General features: G+C 40.0%; 1 protein-coding gene across 2 annotated transcripts in view; it reads left to right on the top strand.

Moving 5' to 3' along the window:
* Positions 1 to 14,124, top strand: part of trim67 (tripartite motif containing 67) — a 67,729-nt gene that overhangs the window by 17,866 nt on the left and 35,739 nt on the right. For both annotated transcript variants that reach the window (XM_085132485.1, XM_085132484.1), the window contains exons 2-3: positions 6,100 to 6,195; positions 10,632 to 10,754. In XM_085132485.1, the coding sequence (XP_084988611.1) occupies positions 6,100 to 6,195; positions 10,632 to 10,754 (219 nt within the window). The remainder of the gene's footprint in view (positions 1 to 6,099; positions 6,196 to 10,631; positions 10,755 to 14,124) is intronic.

Genomic DNA, 14,124 nt, shown 5'->3' with positions numbered 1-14,124 from the left:
GAAGGGAAAACAAAAAAAGGCAGTTGAGAAGAAAATGGGTAGATCAAGTGTGGTGGTGTGGAAAATCCCGAAGAGAAGAAATGCACTACTGATGGACTTCAAAATAAACGGGTCACAGGAACAGAGAAAGCAACTTCAGCTGATGACAGAAAATACAAAACAAGAGTCAGTGGCGTCAAAATAAAAGCGACAAAATCCACGGCTGGTAGAAGTCTTTGGCGGTAAGATGCAGTCTTCTCACTTTGCCAGCAGTCTTCTCACTGCTGGCAAAGTGCTTCTCCTTCCACTCGTCACAACTTGTAGTTGATTGAAAGACCAATTAATGTGGAACAGCAGAGTTTTTAGCTTGGTGCAGCCATGCAATGAAAGAAAGGTTGGCTTACCTTGTTAAAGGTACTCTTGTTGATGAGAAACCTACATCCCTCTAAAGTTTTCTGCTACCCCTGTGCTTGCTTTAATCCAACTACCTGAAAGTCCGGTGCTCTAAACTGAATTTTACTCTCATAAAAGTGCAATAATGTGGGTGGTTTTTGTGTCAGACAAATATAAAACTACAGAAAAATATTTTTACTCATCCATGTGGTGTAAATGAGTGACACCCGGCACAGAGCAGTGTGTGTGAGCTGTGACGTTCAGAGTGGAGGCGGCTGCTTCTTCTGTAATATATCAGGAACTGGCTCTTGGTTGCAGACAATCTCACCCCGCAGTCTGCCTCCTCCGCTTCACATGGTATCTGTGCAACTTTTTCCTTTCTTTATGCAAGGGATCTCCAAAGACCAGGGCAGTGCATTGACCAGTCCCGATGTTTAATTCAAGATGCAGTGATGTTGTGTTTCTACATGAAAAGAGAAAGCCGGAGACCTCTTTCACTAAATTTTGAGCATAAGATAGCAAAGCTTTTAGTGAAGAGGAGGTGATTTGATTTGTCAGCATGAATTCAGCTGCAGCATGCATAAATGTGTGGTGTTAATCCACTCAAGGATATACTTTTTATGGACATGAAAACTGTCTAAAGTTTAAAAATGTGGCCCAATATTAGAACCTCTACTGAAGGATTTATGATCATGTGGAAGTGAAAACAGAAATTGAGGAGGATATAAAGGCTTATAAATGCAAATGAGAAGAAATAAAATGGGAGGTGGGGAAGTAAAAGGGGAGGTTCAGGCCCTCCTCTCTCTCTGCTCAATGTCCCATGGGTGTCATTTTGGCAAGGTCATCCCCGTAATCAAGCATTCCCCCGGCTGACAGCCAAATGCATAAGAGCTGCCTATTGTTCTCCTGTGTATTCTCTCAACACTGCAGTCTCTATAGCATTAACAAAATTTAAAAGCATTAAAGCAACAAGCACCACAAACATAATGTCTAATTCAATTCTGGGATTTTTATTTTATTTTGCATTGGTAGAGATTCAACCAAAGAATGAGGATAAAAACAATCAACACCAGTCTTGTAAACCAGCTTGTGATTATCTCTGTATGTATCTTTACATTCAAGCCACTGGGGCAAACTGACCTGACTTAACTTCACCAGAGTTTGGATAAATGAAAAACTCTCAAACTTCTTCTGCATTTATCGGCTGTCTCTGCACGTCTGCTCGTGAAACTTTCACCTGAGGTCTTTGCAGCTGTGACCAAAGTGTAGATGAGTTTCACTTAGAAAAATTGATCTGGTCACATCTGATAGAAGAAATCTTTGCAGACAGAATAAATCATGCAGTTTCACTTAAAGTTTTAACCGTTAATCACCTGTACAAGTTTTGGCAAAAGTTACTGTATTTTATAATATTGTCTGTCAAGTTTTTATACCCCTGGATCTGTGTGATTTCAAAGACAGAGAATTTGCTTATATTTCCAAATATGTTGGTGAGCCATTCAAAAGAGATTTCTCTTTAAGGCTGAGCTGCACCGAGGGACCGCACCCACATCCAGCTTGGATCTGTGAGTCATGCAAAGCTACTATACGCCAGGTATAGCTGGATACGAGGAGAACAAGCCTGTGATACATGATTTATATAAACATATGTGAATGTGAATACTTTGCAAAAGCAAAGTACAAGATTGTCCAGTCACATTTGAGCAGACAGGAAAAGAGGACGTGCTGAAATGCAGTCTCAGAACTAATGGGTATTGCTTTCAAAATTATACACACATATATATATCTACATTTGTAAACAAAGCCTGGCAGCTGAAACGGGAAGTCTTGACCCAGATATCTTGTTTACACAGAAAAACTTGGCTCATGTGTCCCCACATTAGTTGTAGTGGAGCAAATCTACACTCACAGATCCAGGGTTGGATTTTTTTCTCTGTAACATTCAAATATTTTTCCAGTTTTCCACACGTTCTGCAGTTACCGGCTGCTTCTTAAGCAGTTCTTCTCCATTTAACATGCCTCTTCTCCTGCATCCTGAGCTGAAACCTCTCTGTAAACCAACACAGCTGCACCACCATGAATGTCACTGGTTTCTCTGAATGTCACGGACTGAATGAATGGTCCTGCATTGCTCCTATAATAAGATAATGAGATAATAGCACTTGTCTCTGAGAGCAGAGCTGAGGGGTGCTGACAGCGAGAAAAAGAAAAATGACATTTCCATTTGGAGGACTCATAAAGGATGAAAAAGGTCAAGAGGAGGAGAACAAAAGAAACAAAAGAGAGAAGAAATTGGATTTCTGGATGTAAAGTCCTTCTCTGAAGGTGTGTTGATCCTTGCTGAGATAAAATCTAATCCTCATCTCTTATTTTTCTCTTTTCATTTCCAAAATGAGTTTCTATATTTCTTTTTTGTTCCAAATATCTTCCCTGAGTCACTAAGTCCTTTTCCTGCAGGGCAAACTTGTCACATTCCAACTCTGAGACTCCAGTTTTACTGGAGTCTACTGTTGGTTGATGCATCATGACTGTAGCCAAATTTAGACCACTGCACTGTGATGACAGAATATTCAGCCTCGGTGGGAAGAGGCGCCTTATAAATATCAGGAAATTGGTTTGTGGGTCTAAGAAAAACACTTCATTTAAACTTTGAAAATTGAAAGCGTCATGTGTCCAGCTGAATTCCTGATATAATTTTTAATAAAACAATAGCTTAGTTAAGTTTAGCAGTTACAAAATTTCTATGTAATATGTTAAACAATAGAAAAAGAAAATCTGTCATTATAAGAGCAAAGAGCAACAACAGAGAGTTGAGAATATAGATAAACAAAACATAGCAGACAGATTCACTACAATATGTGCTTGTTTACTGTAAAGAAAAAAACACTAAACAAAGTATATATGACATGAAATCTAATGAAGGAATAAAGAAGTAAAGGTGGCTTCACTGTTTCACATATTTCCAATGTCCGCATAACACATCGAATATCTGACTGATGCTTTGAGAGGTCAATATGACTGGAAGAGCTCAGTGTAAATGAGCTTCACTTACAATTTACACCCAGGGTTTGTCTGTCAAGGTCTTTTGATAGAGGCCTCAAGCAAGTACTTCTTTTTTCATGAATGAATGCAACAATATGAATTCATTTCTACAGGAACAGTTTTCCATTATCATCACATGTAAAGGGCTTCTCTCCTAAAATGTCATTTATACATTATTCATTAGATCTCTCTGACCTTTGACCACCAATGTACAGAAGGGTATTAATTGTGTTCTTTATTTAGATCTGCTGAAATCTGAACATTTTTCCTATTTGAATTTCTTGAGTTTACAGTACATATCTGCATATCACAACTAGTCTGGAATACAGATCCTAGTTGAGTAATCGCATTAGAAACCCAAAAGCAGCACAGAAACGTCTTGTATCCAGTAACTAAAATGGTCATATGGTTACAGATTACGTATTTCCGAGTCTGTCCTTTGTGCATGCAGTTTTTTCTGATTCATAGTTGGATTTTTTTGTGACAGCACTCTGCAGAGACCGTAGGAAAGAAATAATACGCTGATGCTATGCAGGATGGATTGATGGATGGCTGGGAGGAGGTGGAAATTTTATCTTAAAACCAACCTAGTCAACCTGTTTTGTGTGTGTAGTTGTATATAATCAAGAGTCTCTGTTTCTATTTGATTCATTCCGCCCCGCAGTCTGCTTGTTTTTGATTGATTACTATTGATATATTCAAGTCATTTTAAAGACAAAGGAAAATGTTCCTTTTGGTCTGAGCATCCTCAGCATTTTGGGCAGTTTTAAAAGACAAACCTGTGTTTGCAGCTAGAACAATGATTTCTGTATATTTATTTTAACTTGTGGCAGTTGTCTGTTTCTGTCTCAGTTCTTTGTTGTTTTTCATGCTGCATTTTTGGCCACATCTTTTCTGGAATACTAACAGAGAAATCTGTGCCCGGCCTGGTACCGTTCCTTCTTTGTCTTTCTTCCTTACTGACACAGCAGGGCGGGATACATTCCAGCTCCACATAATTCTTTTAACCCACTAATTTTGGGGATAAGAAAATGAAATGATGAATAAAAAGATATCCACATGTACAGAAAATGGCCGTATCAGCAGAATGTTGACCTGATCAGAAGTGCTGAAGTCAAAGTGAATGAAGAACCAGATGGGACGAATAAGAGGAGGGGATGTGCCAGGACTGCACTCATATGGCACATCCGTCATCCCCTTGTTAGCATCTTGGCATGCAAACACACACACACACACTTCTACAAACACGCACACACAAGCATTTAGGCCAGACAGCTTGCTGGGCCAGATGGCCTCTTGGTGAGGAGCAACGAGGAGCTTCACAAGAGCATTGGGGTGATTTGTGAACCATAACCTCCACACGTCCCTCCTCCTGACTCCAAGCAGCACGCACACAGCAGAGGGGTGGACGGTGAAAAAGAATTGTATAATTTTACATTACCCATACTCCTACATGATCATTGATTGTGAGATCATGTGGAACTACTGCATAAATTAACCTAAACATGTTTTTATTGATGTGAGAAAATCTAAGTGTAGGCATCCAACACCGTAGTCTTACACGTGAACAGTCATAGTAAATAAAAACATCCAAAAAGAGAAATCAGTGGTTGGGTTCAAGGAAGGAAGCCAAAGAGTTTATAAGAGTTCATATAAATTGAAAGCTGCTGGTTCACCGTATAAACTTAACCGTAGCACTTAAATAATATAGTAATGATGATAGTAAAGACTTGAAGATTTTGTTGTTGTTGGCTTTTCTGTCATATCTGCAGCTGTACTTGAGCTAATCGATTTATTTAAACAGGCAAATTGTCAGTTAAGCAGTTTCTTTGCATGTAATCAGCATACATCATGAGTTAGCAAATACAGCTGTCATTTATGACTGAAAAAATGGCAGTCTACCCTCTTCATATTGCCTTCTAGCTCTCTCATACGTGTGTGTGTGTCCATTCATGAGACTACTATCCAGAAAAGGAGTAAGCAGGTGGGACACGTGGGTGCAGCCACAGCAGAGAAGATTCATCACAGCTTGGCGTGTGTGTGTGTTTAACAGTGTGTATTTCCTTTGTCCTGCTTTTTCTTAGTTACAAACAACTGATACACATACAAATACTGAACTGGTTCCTGAGTGGTTCCTGGTATATTCCTCAGATTGTATAAATATTTTCTTTTTTTTAATTTTATTATTTTCCTGTTTTTTTTTTTCCAGCTAATATAATGATGTGGCAGTTAAACAGCTGGACTAGGTTAAGCAGTCATAGTATGGGAAATAAAAGATGCACTCTTGGAATCCCAAAAAATGAAATTGAGAGCATTTTATAAGTTTATAAAAATGTAAGAATCATCAGAGAAAATATCTGAAAGTGTATTTTTATTTGTTCCAATTGAGTTTTCATTTTTAAAACCCTAAGCTAGCCGTAAGCTAAATAATCATATACATATACTGTCAGCATAGTTACTGTGCAAAAAAAATTAGGCAAGGAGCTAAAACAGGACCTGAGAGATGAATCTGAGTGTTCAGTTGATCCATCGACTGATAGAGGAATCTGAATTTGAAATTTTTGGTTAAAATCGTCAGGATAGAGAGGTACAGCAGTGAATGTCTATATCCATCAGTAAAAAAGTCACATTTCTTTTAAGGCATCTTAATCGTTCTATATCTTCCTTCTCTATTTGTCTCTGCAGTGTCAGATTTCCCAGGCGCTGAACGGCGTCTCTGACAAAGCTAAAGATGCCAAGGAGTTCCTGGTTCAACTCAAAAACATGCTTCAGCAGATACAGGTAACAACACACCTTTACATTTAATTTTACATAAAATATGCTGTTAGTAATCCAGTCTGTAAATTTAGGTACAAGTATAGATCAAAGGTTTGTGACGATGGCTTAATAGCATCAGTGATGGGCAGTTTTCTTCACAAAAAGACACAAAAACCTACCAGCTTCCTTCTAGTATCAACTTCCTAGTACAACGCTAAATGTTTTTTTCATTCAGTAACTGACCATAAGTACTCACAGTGACCAACTGATTGCCCAGAGGTTGAGAGAAGAAAATGGCCAGACTTCTTCGAGCTTTGAACAGTAACTCAAATTACTTGTTACAACCAAACTATGCAAAAAGGGATCTCCGAATGCACAACATATGAATATATGTTACTGCCCTGTATCAATGGTTCTTGTTGCTGCTGGTGATCTAATGGTGGGGGAAATATTTTTGCAGCATACTTTGGACCCCTAATTACCCCTTTAAACACCATAGCTTACCCTGAATATTGTTATTGAGCATGTAAGTACCCTTCTGATGGCTGCTTCCAGCAGAATAACGTGGCATGTCACAAAGCTCACATCATCTCAACCCGTTTTTTGATAAACTGATGCACACCGACCGATCGGTTGCCATGCATTGCCAATCCATCTACATTTGTCAGTTATTGCAAATCTTTACCAATGCTTTGTAATCAAAAGTTTCCACACTCAACCTCTGGGCAACCAGATGACCAAGTGATTACCCAGAGGATGAGAGAATGAGAGCAATGGCCACTGCAACTACTTGCACTCATTTGCTGAATGTGAAAAGAATCAATGCAATCACTGGGAAACCACCGATTTTTCTTAGTTGCAAAGAGTTTTTCAGCTTTCTTTTACTCTAGTATGACTGGGCCATAACATTAGCAACTGTATCCCACAATGCAATGCAACGGCAAAACAAAAAGGAAGGATCTGTTCACATCTAAATATCAGTGGTAGGCAAAGTTTTATTTTTGGGGGGTTACAAAAACAAGACCATTTGAGAAATAGGAATAAATCAATGTTTTGTTTTTTCAAGTTTTGTATGGAAGTAAGAAGAGAAAAATCTCAGAACTGTCAGCTATTACCCTTCCTCTGAGGAATGAAACTGTTTCCAGCAGAAAAATAAGATATTCTGTTTCTCCAAGAACATTATGTTTGGCAGGTGATGTTTTGTGGCCAATGAATGACTGATCTGTGTCATGAGCAAATGCATAAATAGGGTAAAGTAGTGCTGCAACAGCTGCATGTGTGTGATTAGGCATACACAATGTCTGACTTTGGCACTGGAAACATCTGGGTATTCGCTCATTTTGTTGTGTTTGCATAAAATGAATCTCTGAGAGATTTAACGACTCCATAAAGATAGCCTGGATGAATTTAAGAATAGAATAGCGTTTGTTAGTGCAGAATTTGGGGATTTTATCATAAGTGGCAAATAATGTCATTAAAAAACAAATAAAAAAAACTCAGGATAATAAATCTCTGCAAGCAAACTGAACAAAGACTTTGACTAGGAATGGGAGACACAAAATGGGACCTTAAGGAAGTAGGAATTATTTACTAGTAAGTTAGTAAGACTCATCTTTATTAGCAAGTCAGCACTACAGAGTATGTTGGATGGGTGGATGTCTGTGGAGAGCAAAAGAAACCGAAATGCATGCTAGTGCAGTTTCATGCAGAGGGTATCCTCCCCTGAGAGTGTCAGAGAGTGGCTGTCAGGAACGAAGGAGCTTTTGTAGCTGAGCGCAGCAGGTTCGGGTGCATCTCGTGCAGCTCATCGCCCTCTGATCAGGACTCGCGTGACAAAGCACAGCAGAATTATGAACCAGAGATCTCTGGATGGTGAAGGGGTTGTCACAGCAAATGACTAGATTAAAAAGCATGTGCTGGACTTGTTAAGCCACCATTAATGATGAAATAGACACTCACTGACCACTTTGTTAGACATACCTGATGAACTGCTCATTAATGCAAATATATAGCCAGCTAATCACATGACAGGAACTCATCTTAAACTGATGAGGTTGAAACTGAGCATCAGAATGAGGAAGACTGGGGATGTAAGTGACTCTGAAGTGGCTTCAGGGTGCTTGTGCTTACGTAATGATATAGAGGATACTTTCATGGATACTTTGAGCCCCTTAGTGCCTTAGTTTAAAGCTACCTTCTAAATGCACCTCATTTTGGATTATTTTTATATCGCTTATGTGGCAGTTTCTGAGTGCAGTAATAGATTATGTATTTAGTTATTCAGGAAATTTACTAAAATTTGCGGTTTCTAGAGGCAAACATGTTCAAACTGCCTATTAAAAAGCTATTTCAGGGCTTCCATGCTTTGTTTAGATGTTTCTCCATAAGCATGATGAGACAGACGTCTGGCTGTATCAGACTGCACCACAGCTGATATCCACGTCTGATCATTTCTGCACATGTAGATATTGTTTGCAAAATTTACTCTACATTGCCACTGTTATTTTAAGACTGCATTAATCATGCTTTGGGGAACTCCCTGCTAATGTACAGTAAGCTCACAGAGCAACATTTGGACTCGACACTCAGCAGCAAAGAAGCAAATCCATAGAATCAATAAACCAAAAACAAAACATACCATCCAAATGTGTGCATTTGTGTGAGCATTCCCTCTAGACAGCATTACCGTGCAGCTGATCTCTCCAGCAGCGTCTACCAGTCATGCACACAAAGCACACACACGTTTTTACACACTGTCTGCACTGATATATCCTACAGCACCACGAGTGGGCATTAAGAGTTTTATTACAAAACGAAGAGGATTTAGCTTTTTTTTTTTTAAAAAAAAAGCAGTCTTATCTTTACTCTGCTCTGTCTGAGACAAGGAAAAAAAGAGCTAGATGGGCAAAGAGAAAGTAGAATGTAGGATTGAGGAAAAATATCTCCAGTGCTCCTCGGGCTCTAAACAGTGACTGAGCAGAGGAACCTTCACTGGAAATCACTACTGAACCCTTATCTCATTATCAAGTGGGCTTTGTAGGGAGATAAAACTCCCCTCTGGATCATTGCCTGATTTACAACCTGTTTTTATATCTAGTTTATATCCTGTTTTCTGGAAGGAAAAAGTAACTGACACAGCATCTTAATTATCAACATCTTAAATGCTACAAAATATCTCAAATTATATGCTGACAAGTTTCCAGTCTGTTGGAAATGAATGGCCAAAAGCAACAAGAACAACACTCAACATATCCAAGTTTAATATTTTGAAATTCATTTATCTGTATTGTGTTATTGTGAGTTTCTCCTCTGGGCTTTTTTCGGTTTTAATTTAAGCTTTTTTCTCTGGTGTCTTCATTTTTGACTTCCTGTTTTTCTGACTGCCTTGATTGATTTTGCACGTGTCTTCGTCCTCTCCCTGTTTTTAAATAGTCTCAGTCTTATCTTTGTCACGTTGTAATGTTTCTTATCCTCTGTGTGCTGCAAGTTTCCCTCCTTTGTGTTTAACCTCTGGCGTCTCGTGTTCACCTACTTTGATTTCTTTGGAGTTATAGCTGAGTAATTATGAATTTGGGTCCTAAATTACAGTTGTACACATGTTTGATTTTCCAATTAGCAATGTTTGAGTGATGTTGACATGCAACTGTATTAACTGTTACACAAATAGGGATTTGCATAATAAGTTCAAAACAGCCACCAGCCCATGTGTGCTGTATTTATAATGCTTTTGATTTAGTCCCTGCTGTATTTGCAGATTTTCTCGTGCTTGCCCTGCCTTCTGTGTCCTTCTGATATGAAGATAAACTAACACTAACCTAACACAACCATCATGCACTGAGCGTTTCCACTCCATTCCCACCCTTTTGCAATTTGATCATTTGAAGAACGTTTTTGAATTTCAAGCGTAATGCAATGAAGCCTTTTCAGCTGCAGATGTCTGCTCATACTCTATCATTGCATTCTGTTTGCTGGCCCAAAGAAAAAGCTGCTAACTGTCAGGGAATATTAGTAAATTGAAACACAAAACCACAATTATAAGTGACAGGACGGCGTTTTCATGTGTTGCATCTTGAGGGAAAAATGGTGGCAAGTATGGTTGTACAAATGGATGGTAAATACGATGAAAGGCTTGCTTTTGTGTGCGGTGTATTGAAATAATTAACGCTGTATTTATTTGTGGTGTTGCAGCTGAAGCAAAAATAGAACATAATGTGGTGGGCTAAATAAATGGGTAACAAACAGTGTGCTGCTAATTGAAGAAAAACAAGCCAAGTGATCTATTTTTGTCTCAGTGCTTTGCTTTTGTGATCCAAACCCATAACGATGCTCACTTTAGAACACTTTAATGTAGATTTATTTTGGCAGGGAAGCCAAACATGGTGGTTTCATGAGTTAATATTACTTGTTCACTTTCTTTAATCAATTCATAACGACTGTGCTGTTTCGTCTTTCTTCTTCAGGAGAACGGTGTGGAGTTTGAAGCTTGCCTCGTGGCTCAGTGTGACTCTCTGATCGAGGCGCTGACCAGACAGAAAGCCAAACTGCTCACGAAAGTTACCAAGGAGAAGGAGTACAAACTAAAAGTAAGCTTGGTTGATGATCGCTGTTCCTTCCACTTCTCAGTAAAGTTGACTGCTGATATAAATCAGCAGATTTAACCCTAACCCCTAACCCTAAAACAGCTGGTGTGGGGAGGATATGAGAAATCATAATCTAATCCAAAAAGACTCCAAATTTTTATTTAACATGTTCAAAAAGCCACAATATGTATGCTAAAAACAGGGTGTTAATCATTAAAATCTAGATGTCTGCTTGTCTAATAATTTCTCTTTGTGCTTTATCAGTTTTCTTCAAGCAAATCTGCAACAGTGAATCACACTGCGCCTCTCGTTTCCTCTTCCAGTCCTTTATGTCCATATCTAGATATCACCAGCTCCACCGTTATGAGTAGATTTGCTGATGTGAACCTGCCACTGTTGATCTAACTTTAGCTTAAAATCACACGCTCACAAAGATCCTCATCAATAGCGAGACGTTGATTAGAAAAGTATGTTTTCAGGAATTTAAGTACCAGAAAGAAATTGCTGTCTCAGCTCGCTACCAGAATAAATTCTCTCTAGCAGCTTAGTCTTTTTTTTCATGATTTGCCTCTGTAAATCCACCCTGAGTTTATGTATCACATGGATGCCTGCCCAGCCTCAACGTGCCCGCCGACCGACTGACCGTCTGGCTGGCTGCTGGTTGGGGAGGGGTGAGGAAGAGGAGGAGAAGGAGGAGTGGAGTGTATTTGGATGGAAGCCCCAAGGACAGCTGTTGTCATTATCTGGAGGCTGGGGATCGAGATTTAGCCAGAGGGCAAAGAGCCGCAGGCTGCAAGGAAGCTGGAATAAGAGAAGAATAGCTGGTTGTAGACGGCTGATAAAGCAATGCTAAAATCTTCGCTACAATAAATACTGATGAACTGATACAGCAGTTTAACTAGAGGCTCCTCTTCATGGTGAGAAGAGTACTGACTTTACAGTTGGATAGATAAGCATCTGCGGCACTGCCTCTCCTTAAAATTACATTAATTTAACTGATTTAAAACAAAAAATACTTTTAAGGAAATTTACGCCAAACTAATAATGTTGTTTACTAACAGAGTGAAAAATATATCTTTAATATCTCTGTAAATTTCCACAGTGTTCCATTTAATGTTTTTCCACCAAAATATTGAATCGTGAAGCTTGATACTCGCTACAGCATTATACTGGTTTTATGGCTGTGCTTAGGCACTCAAAGCCAGAATATAACATAATTACAAAAGACCGATGCAGCCATTATGGTGCCTTGATTCATTATTGCTTTTACATTTTGGCTGTTTGGAGCCAGATCTGGTCATAGTTGGATGTGAGGTTGGAGTACTAAGTTAATAATTCAGAATCAGCTAATGTAATGCAAGTGTGGCAGCACGAGGTGAGAATAAAGTAAATACTCTTCAGTTTTAAAAGACAACGCCACTCTGGGAATTTCACCCAGAGAATAATCAGTAACACTAATCACCACGAAGGCAGTTAGGTTTGTTATACTCAGTACAGAGACGAGGTTCAATGTTAAAACAAATTGACAATTAACAATTATCTAAAACACCGTATAAAAACACAATCATAAAAATCCACGTACAAATATGCTTAAAAATATATTCAGCGCTGAGGCTTACCAGTGGAGGGGCAGGGATGCTACACACAAACTCAAAAAAAGAACACACCAAGACACAAGTGCAACACAAAAAAAAAAAAAAAAAAAATCACACACTCACACTAATAAACTAAACAAGGCAGGTGTGTACACTCAAGGGATCCCACCACCAAGGCACCCTGGTCTCCTCCACGTCGGCACTCTGCATCTGAATAAAAGAAACAAAGAAAATTTTAATAGATAACAAAATTAATGTAGCGCTGGGGGATAACCCTACTGCAGGACCACACTGGTGATCTGCAGCTATAAAAAGGGCCTCCCACCAGTGGTGTAACAAAAATCCAAACTACAAATCAAAACAGAAAAACATACAATCTGGATAAAACGTTAAAATCTGGAGCAAACGGGATCGCCGTATTGCTCCAACTAGCCGTCTGCCCGACTATAAATTAATCATATGGCCGCTGTCCACGCCGACGTCCACGTTAAAAAGCGGACAGCAGCAGGAAAAGAAACTTCACAACGGGAACAGACGGTAAAAGCCAAGCAAAGCAAAGCAGCAGCACTTCAGTTAGTGTGGCGTTGCGTAAAACCAAGGCCCACACTTCCTGCAAAGCATAATAAATAATTACTAAACAAACAAAAGGCAAGGATCAAGACAAAATTGAATTACATACCGAGTAACCCCACGTCATGAAACATGAGCAGGGGCTCATAGGAGGCTTCCACAGCTATGCCCTAAAAACAATATCCGTTTACCATCAAGTAAGGTAATGCACACACTACGATGGGTAAACACCTACCAGCCGCGATGGAGGCTTCAGAATAATCTCTGCCACACCAAGGGGAAGTCAGGTGACCAAAACGGAGATCTCAGGTAAGCGATCCAGGAATGCTCACAGGGCCACTATTTATACTAGCGCCCCCTAATGCGCCAGGCTGAAAGTGGGTGGAACCAAAGAATAACATTCATCCTGCCACAATCTACCCCTCCTTTTTGCATCGTCGCCCCGACGATGGATTACAAGGACACCCAGGTTAATCCCAAGGCCTAAACAATGCAGAGACAGCATGCACCCTAAGCTCAGAAATAGAGTTTGCAGCCCCTGGTGTCACCTCCCCTGTTGGTCTTGGGAGATGATGGATGTTTGAATGCTGGCCAGCCGTGGACCGTGTTGTTCTTCGCATGGATGGAACTGGTGCTGCACTCGGGGTCGCTGTACAAATGGCTGGAACGGAGGAAAGCCGGTCTTCTGGTGAGAGCAACAACTCAGAGCTACTTGGAAGCACTGCCACTGGGCTATAAGATGGTAGAACATTTACTTGAGGGGCTCCTACGCTCAGGAATAGCAGGTCACTGTCACTTGATGAGTCATGTTCTGAGGATGGTATTTCTGGGCCAGGTGGGCTACTGCTCGGAGCAGGCCCTTCTGATGGTATAGCTGCTATTACCACAGCCTTTAACAATGTTCGATGAACATGCTTCACACTGCTAGGATCATCGGCAGGTGCAATGGTATATACTGCCCCACCTGCTTTAGGTGCCTTCAGGATCCTATATACCGCTGGTTTCCATCGATCCTGGATCTTACATCTCCCTCTTCCGCTCAAATCGCGCAGGAACACCAACTGCCCGTCATTCAATGGTGCCTCTTTCACCTTTTTATCATGGTGCCTCTTCCTGCGGTCGGCAGCCAGTTGCAGTCGCTCCTTGGCTCCTTCATGTACCACCTGTAGCCGGGCTTTATGCTCCTGAATCCACTCGTGCACATCTCC

Source organism: Neolamprologus multifasciatus, chromosome 15 (assembly GCF_963576455.1).
Source record: "Neolamprologus multifasciatus chromosome 15, fNeoMul1.2, whole genome shotgun sequence".
Lineage (NCBI taxonomy): Eukaryota > Metazoa > Chordata > Actinopteri > Cichliformes > Cichlidae > Neolamprologus > Neolamprologus multifasciatus.
This window is presented reverse-complemented; position numbering and strand designations above follow the sequence as displayed.